The sequence below is a fragment of the Camelina sativa genome, chromosome 5 (genome assembly GCF_000633955.1).
Source record: "Camelina sativa cultivar DH55 chromosome 5, Cs, whole genome shotgun sequence".
Lineage (NCBI taxonomy): Eukaryota > Viridiplantae > Streptophyta > Magnoliopsida > Brassicales > Brassicaceae > Camelina > Camelina sativa.
In genome coordinates this window covers 19,089,094-19,097,889 of record NC_025689.1, presented here as the reverse complement: position 1 = coordinate 19,097,889, position 8,796 = coordinate 19,089,094, and the positions used below count along the sequence as shown (strand labels likewise).

The 8,796-nt window shown below is 34.6% G+C and overlaps 1 protein-coding gene across 1 annotated transcript; it reads left to right on the top strand.

Moving 5' to 3' along the window:
* On the top strand, positions 3,962 to 5,855 carry LOC104787219 (probable aldo-keto reductase 4). The gene is made up of 5 exons (XM_010512755.2): positions 3,962 to 4,253; positions 4,342 to 4,542; positions 4,873 to 5,045; positions 5,120 to 5,222; positions 5,323 to 5,855. Exons 1-5 carry the CDS (start codon positions 4,035 to 4,037, stop codon positions 5,659 to 5,661), a joined length of 1,035 nt encoding a protein of 344 aa, XP_010511057.1. The 5' UTR covers positions 3,962 to 4,034; the 3' UTR covers positions 5,662 to 5,855.

Sequence of the window (8,796 nt, the reverse complement as noted above, 5' to 3'; positions counted from 1 at the left end):
GGCTTTATTCAGTGGAAGGGACAAAAGGTTGGTTACAAAACGTGTTATACGTTTCCTCCTGCTAACCAACTCTCTCTTGTGGTTTAGCTTTCATGTTCAATTTTGAATGTTTTTTTGGGACCAATTAAATTGATTATTTTGAACGTTTTGAAGGTGGATTGTGTCGCTCTGTCGTCCAGATCGTTAATCTCTAAATTTACTTTTGTAAACTCTCTTCATCCGTTTTGGACTACAAATCTTGGAGTTCTGTTTCAATTAATGTTCGGTTGACAAAAAATAATCAATAATTAATTATATTTCACTTATATGCTAATTTATCTCATATTTGTCTTAAACTAAACCATAAATTAAAGAAAAAATAATTGCCAGCTAATTAAGTAAATGTTGACATATAGTAACACATGCAAACAATACAAATATTTTGTTAACTACACAGAATCTAATTTCCTCATATAAAGACATGCATAAACAAATATAAGTTATATGTACAAAATGATAACCATCCAACTTCAATGTTTTGTGTTGATAACAAAAATATTCAAGAAAATAAGTTTTTCCATTTACCTCAAAAAAAGAATATTTTTTATTTATATTTATTTTTTGATAAATAACTAAAAATAATAAAGTATTACATAATTTGAAAAAAAAATATATAACAACATATTATACAAATAAATATACCACATGACATACCAAAAAATTATATACCAAACAAAAAGTTTAACATTATATAACAAACAAAATTTTTGGTGTATTCGGTTAGATAATTTTGGTAACAAAAATATACCCAAAATGATAAAATAGAAATATACCACAAAATTTCTGTATGGTAGATTTTGTTAAATTTTGGTACGATAACATAATATACTTTTTCCTGTAAAAACGTTTTTTCTTTTTGCAAATTCAGAGGTCAATAAATTTTTTTACTTTTTATTTATTTATAAAATGTATGTGATTATGTCATTAGAATATATCTAAGCCATTGCTAAATATATATATATATATATATATATATATTGTTTTTAATAAGGAATAAAAAAGAAGAAAATAATCAAAATTCTATTTATTTACATAAAAGCATATATCTCGACCAATCTTGGAGTTATCTTTTAAATTAATGTTTGGTTGACACAAAAAAAAAAGCATATATCTCGAGAATAATTAAAAACTAATCTTTAAATTTACAAAAAGAAAATGAATATATGTTATATTATTCTGTAGTAAAACTTAATTATATAGTTTCTTGTGAAATTATGAAATTGTTTTTTCGGTTGTTTGTATATCTTATATCTTATATAATATGAGAACGTTTTTCTCAACTTTTGCTAAGGAGATGACACTTGGCTTACTATATTTCTGACACCTGTATTTTTTTGTTTGGACCTAATTAACTATAGTTTAGACCTAATTAATTACATGCCTATAAAACCAAAAAAAAACCATCTACATTTTCTTTCTTCTTTAATCAGAAACATATGCAACCTCCAATAATCTAAAGCCATCTTATATCAGTCTATGGTTGGTTTCATCTTGGAACTATATACCAACATTTAATTAAATTTATAGGTTTGAATTCTTGGGTTTAATTTTATGTGTTTGAATCTTATATAGTTTTCACGGGCAGAAACGAAATCAAATTTAAGTAAGATGGTTGGTAGGTATTATTTAAGTAAATTAGATTAAATTTTTTTAAAAAATTGTTTATATAAAATTTAAATTTTGAGCATACTTTCTGGAAAATTACGTAAGATTATGAGATGGTTTTGATCTAATTCTATAATTATTTTGTTCGATTCACACTTATTATTTCAAACATTATGATATTTTTGAATTACATAAAATTTAAAAGTTTTCATATTAGGAATTTCAGAATAAATTATGAACATAATCAGTTATGTTTTAATTTGAAATAATATCATCATTTGATGCATTGCCTTATACCCACTATTTTCCTCAATTTTCATTTTTGTTTATATTACTTCTCATTTTTAACTTATTATTTTTAAACACTTGCGAATTTATAATTATTAATATTTGATTTCAATCCCTTCTCCTTCTTAAAGGCTCAAACATTCTATAAAGTTTAGTTTTCTAAAAACAACCTATTACCCATACAAACACATCATCTTTCAGACTATTGTGAAAACTAAAACATTTACTTTCTATTCTATCCTCGATTCAATCTCTAACGAACAACAAAACACCGGTAACAATAGTATTGTTGTTCGGATCATCCGTTTTTGGGAAGTTCCTAACTTTAGAAGAAACATTGTCTTACTAAGTCTTGAATATTTTATCCAAAAATGTAAATTATATTTTCTATTGTTCATCTTTTGATGATTTATGCAATCAATATTTATAAAAGAAAATAAACAATGTCATGTGTATTTGATTTTAAATGAATTTTAATATATAATGATGTTGGGTATCAGATTCTTAGAGTAAGAATTGAAAGAAATCTTACTATATTATATCATCTAATAATAAAGTAAAGTTTTCTTTTGGAAAGCTGCAAAAGATTGTCAATTTAATGTTCTCTTCTTTCACAAGTGTCATTTTGTTTCTTTTAATTTTTAGTGTAATAAATTTATTCAATTGAATTTACATAATAAAATTTTCACTTAACAAATAATTTGATGATTAAATAGTTTAAGGATATAAGATTATAATATATATTTGTGTTGTATAGGATAATGTTGAGTAATAATTGGCTGTTTTATTTCCACACTTTAATATAAATAATTCACATGATCTTGGTATTACAATATTTTATTTCATTTTCAATCCATTTAAATTAAATTAAAGTATATTTTAATATATAATATCTAAATAACTAAATGAGAATTGAATATATTTTTTTGATAAAGAGATAACTGTACATATTTCTGTTTAAAGAGAGAAGTGAATATATATTTAAATTCATGATTTGATTAGCTAAAATACCCGTTCATAGATCTATATTTATAATATAAAACTTTTGAATATATATTTAAGACAATAGAAAATTTTAATTATTAATTCACAATAATGTATTATTATAAACCTGAGTCATTTTTATTAATTTTTCTATTATGTCTCATCATGTTGTACTAATTAACTCTCATTTTCGTAACTTTCATAATATTTACAGTAATGCAATGAATGATTTATAGTAGTATTTAGAAATATTACATATATAAGAAAATATATTAATATGTAATGATTGCATATCTATAACTCTCACAAAGTTTATGTGACTCCTATAACAATGAAATACTCCCTCTGTTTTAATTTATTTGTCGTTTTAGGTTTTCAATGAAAATGCTCTCTCTCTATGTTGGGCCATGGAAAGTGCTCTCCGTCTCTGGGATATGATATGGTTCATTTTGAGACAGATTGTCAAGAGATTTTAAGTGTCATAGATGAGTCAAAAGACTGGCCAGCTTTTGCTTCGGAGTTAGATTCTTTTCAATCTTATCAAAGGAGGTTTTCTATGTTTTCTATTGGATGTATACCTAGATTGAATAATGTCTGTGTCATCCGTCTTACAAAAGCGGCTCGAGCAAGAGGATTTTTCTTTTTCTATGTAAATCTGCAGGTTTCGGACGGGTTAGCTCAGAAGGCTATCCTATTTGAACCGGCTTAATAAGATATGGTGTTTTGAGAAAGTAAGTGAAGAAATGTGAAATAGTATTTTTGACAATTTTTGTTAACGAATTCAATTATTGTTTCCGTAAAAGAGAAGAGAGAGAGAGAGAGAGAGAGAGAGAGAGAGAGAGAGAGAGAGAGAGAGAGAGAGAGAGAGAGAGAGAGAGAGAGAGAGAGAGAGAGAGAGAGAGAGAGAGAGAGAGAGAGAGAGAGAGAGAGAGAGAGAGAGAGAGAGAGAGAGAGAGAGAGAGAGAGAGAGAGAGAGAGAGAGAGAGAGAGAGAGAGAGAGAGAGAGAGAGAGAGAGAGAGAGAGAGAGAGAGAGAGAGAGAGAGAGAGAGAGAGAGAGAGAGAGAGAGAGAGAGAGAGAGAGAGAGAGAGAGAGAGAGAGAGAGAGAGAGAGAGATTCATGGCGACTTGTGGAGTGAGGAGGATGAAGCTGGGAAGCCAAGGCCTCGAGGTTTCAGCACAAGGCCTCGGTTGTATGGGCCTCTCTGCTTTCTACGGTGCTCCGAAGCCGGAAACAGAAGCCATCGCTCTCATCCACCATGCTATTCACTCTGGCGTCACTTTCCTTGACACCTCTGACATTTACGGTCCTGAGACCAATGAGGTTCTCCTCAGCAAGGTTCGATCTTCGATTTGAGGTTTTGTTTCTCTTTTTGATTTGTTGAAATGATTTCGATGTTGAAAATGTCTGGAGTTTAATTTGTCAGGCACTCAAGGATGGGATGAGAGAAAAAGTGGAACTTGCGACGAAATTTGGAATCACCTATGGGGAGGGAAAGATAGAGGTGAGAGGAGATCCTGAGCATGTGAGAGCTGCGTGTGAAGCGAGTTTAAAGCGGCTAGATGTTTCCTTCATTGATCTCTATTATTCGCATCGGATTGATACTCGTGTCCCTATCGAAATCACTGTAAGTAAGCACTCTTCTTGTCAGTTTTTCTTTCATGGTTTTGCAACTTTCAAATGAAATCTCAATGAGCTTCACATCTTGGTTTAGTAGATAGGAGTACTCTCCTAATTAAATGATAGCTTTTGACGCAAGCCAGGGCGCCCTTTAGACTTATTAGCCATTTTAGTCACTTAGTGTTTTATCATCTACTCTTATGATTTTTCTTTTGCATAGACTCTGTTAGGGTCGGTTCTAATACCTGACCTTCTTAGAAAGCTGGCATCTTTTGCTGAACTTACCTTTTTTGTTTTTTTGTTTTTTTGTTTTTTTTGTTTTTGTGTCAATGCCAAGATGGGAGAACTGAAGAAGCTGGTTAAAGAGGGTAAAATAAAGTATATTGGTCTGTCCGAAGCCTCTGCTTCAACTATCAGAAGAGCACATGCTGTTCACCCAATTACTGCCGTGCAGTTAGAATGGTCCTTGTGGACTCGAGATGTGGAAGAAGAAGTCATTCCCACCTGCAGGTATTCATGTTTCATCCTACTCTCCTCGTGCAATAATCTATCAGTCACGTAACTTCATATTCTCGTTCCTTCAGGGAACTTGGGATAGGTATTGTTGCTTACAGTCCTCTAGGACGAGGTTTCTTCGCATCTGGACCCAAGCTTGTTGAGAACCTAGACAAGAATGACTTCAGAAAGGTAAGTATATAGGCTATGTAAGATTTGTTTGTTGATGAGCCTTACCTCAGCTGTGGATTAATTAAAGGAATTTATTATATAACCGCAATTATTATTGCAGGCTCTACCAAGATTCCAAGAGGAGAACTTAGACCACAACAAGATTGTTTATGAGAAGGTTTGTGCAATCTCGGAAAACAAAGGATGCACTCCTGCACAATTAGCGCTCGCTTGGGTTCACCATCAGGGAGATGATGTTTGTCCCATCCCGGGAACCACTAAGATCGAAAACCTTAACCAGAACATTGGAGCTTTATCGGTGAAACTCTCACCCGAAGAGATGACTGAGCTTGAGATCATTGCCCAACCAGGTTTTGTGAAAGGAGAAAGATACACGACCACGGTACTCACTTTCAAGAACTCTGAGACACCATTATTGTCTTCTTGGAAAGCTGCTTAAAACCAGCTGAAGTTTCTGCAGTGTACAACTACATGAGCGGTTCTCTGTCCAAACAGATAGTTATAAGAGTTTAAGGTAGCTCTGGCCAAAGGATGATATATGTATACAACATATTATGTTCTACCAATATTATATACTGTGACCAGTCTCCGATCTTCATAGTCTTAGTAAATCAGCATAATTTAAACGTCCCACATTGACATTGTCTTAGGTTTAGCGTTTACGCACATAATGCCAATGAATGAGTGATCCCATCCTTATCTGAACATTTTTGTCTTTGTCCATAGATCTAAAGGAAGTTAGAGCCAATGATTTGGAACCCTTTCTTAGCTTGCTTCAGCTGCACATTATACCCCAAGAATAAACTATGTATAGAATTCCCCAAGTGAAAACGTCAACATTTGAGACCACACCATTAAATAAAGGATCTGTTGTGATAACAAAACTTCAATAACTCTTACAAGCTAAAAGCTTAATTACCAAAACAAAGGCTCTGTGCGACGAATTGTATCGGTTCCATCTCCTCTGTCGATTATTATTTATAAGTTTTTAATATACTAGGTAAAATTATTATGAGTAAAATTATTATGTGGTGGGTTCAACATCCATTTGTGTTAAAAAACATATAAGTAAAGTTTTTATTTAATCTTATTTAAATTTACGTTTATTTCTTGTAGAATTAAGTTTATGCTATCATGTAAAAACATTTAAACAGAGGGATATTTTGGTATATTTTTCACTCCATAAAACTTTATTTGCCCATAAAATCTTGTCAAAAGTTATGTACTTAAATCTTTTCTCCTCACTGGTGACTTAGCAATATTATCAAACAATTTAATGGCATTTTCGTAATAATTTTTTTTTTCTCACAAAACTTGAAAAAGGTATTTTAGGTGTTTTAAAAAATGAAAACACTCTTGTTTTTTTTTTCAAAAAATTGAGATTATCGTCTTACAGGTTAGTCTCGTTTTTCTCTCTATACCATTTATGGAAATGTCTTTTTGTGTGTTTTCAAAATCAAATTCATATCTTTTATTTTCTATCAAGTAATCAGAACAAATTTGCATGTTTTTTATGGAACTATAACAACAATTCAGATCTAAAGGAAACTGGAGGCATTGATTTGGAACCGTTTCTTGGCTTGCTTCAGAATAAACTATGTACAGAATTCCCCACGTGAAAACGTCAACATTTCAAACATCGAGACCACACTATTAAATAAAGGATCTGTTGTGATAATGATGCAGCACATCCTTGTTCATGGCCTTATGTCGTTTACTTGCGTGGGCTTTAAGTAACCGACATATGGGGTTTGTTTTTATCTTTCAATTTGTTTCTGTTTTGTTTGGATATTAACATATCCTAAGGTTTGTTTTTTCGTTGGGATATTAACATATCCTTTGAGTCGGGATTTGGGTTTATTGTTTCGTTTGGTTCAAAGCTATAAAAGCTTGATTGAGTCTTTGTATGAGTCAGTTTTTGAAGAAATAAAAGAAAAGCCAAAAAAGAGGCAATTTAAATTGCCCAAAACTGCTTGTGTCAAGCAAGAGAGGAGGACTCTCATCGTTTTGTTACTGAGATCATTACTTTTGATCTCATCGCTATCTCGTTACCCTGTTTTGCTTCCGCCTCTGCATTAGTTGGTATCCGATTAATCTCGTTCCTGGTGGGAAGAATTTTTATCAATCATTACTGATGGCTCCACCCAGCAAAAAGGTGGACAGTGATGCTATGACGGCTCACGACTGGGCTGAATTCCGCGATGCTCTTATTTCATCCCAAAACACTCTTCAACGCTCTCTAACGGATGCTCTGCAAACCTTGATGGAGACGTTAACACAACATCTGGGAGAACGTAATCATCGACAGGGTGATGAGGAGGCCAGACTACAGGAGAACCCCTTTGCTCGAGACGACAGACCGCACCGTGAGCTGGTTCAGTATCAACCACACGAGAACCGCTTTCCTGATACACGCTGGGAGGCAAGTTTCAAGGTTGATATCCCAGAGTTTCATGGTGGAATTCGCGGCGATTCACAGTTAGATTGGTTGGTTGTTGTGGAGGAGATTCTTGAGTTCAAGAAGGTGCCTGACGAACGCAAAGTCGCCCTGGTTGCAACCAAGTTTCATGGTCACGCAGCATCCTGGTGGCAGCAAACAAAATCGACGCGTGCCCGTACTGATAAAAGTCTGATTCGTTCGTGGAAAAGTTGAAGAAGAAGCTTCGCGAGACATTTCTTCCACACAACTATGATCGTACAATGTATAATAAACTGCAGAACCTCAAACAAGGCAGTCACACCGTAGATGATTATGCGGAAGAATTTTACCTGTTGGTGACATCGCTGACAGTCAGGTGCAACTGGTCTCGCGCTTCATTGGAGGATTCCGTGTTCAACTCCAGAATGCGATGTCTCATTTTGATCCTGCCTCGGTCACAGAAGCTCACCGTCGTGACGCGTCATTCGAGCACCAATTCCATTCTACTTCATGGTCTGCGTCCAGAAGCAAACCTCGTCCCCCTGAGCAGAATTCGTCGCCCCCTACTGTGACTTCATGCGACGCAGGGACTGTGGTTGAGTCATCGTCGCGGGGATAGACTGACGACCAGGGATCCCGCCGCTCTACTCGACCTAACGCCCTACGGTGTTTTGTGTGTGGAGAAACTGGTCACCGTCAGACCGATTGTCCGAACCAGACGCGTCGAGGGTTACTGGTGGATGAATTTCAGGAAGAGAAAGAGCCCCTCTATGACTCGCCTATTGAAGAAGATAGCCCAGAGAGTGATGAGCGTGTCTTGCACACTAGTGGAGATACAGGGCGGTTGTTGGTGGCTCGACGGACTTGTTTGGCTCCTCCTAGTCATACTGATGCGTGGCTACGTACGAATATTTTTAAGTCATCTTGTACGATCCAAGACCGTGTTTGTAGCTTTATTATCGATTCCGGAAGCGCTCGCAATATTGTCTCAGAGTATGTCGTTCGTAAGCTGGGCCTTCCATGTGAGGCTCACCCAGTACTATACTCGATTGGCTGGATGCATGATGGAGTTTCGATGCGCATCACGCACCTTGCTATGGTCGCTTTCTCTATCGGACCTCACTACAAGGACCAAACATACTGCGATGTGGCCCC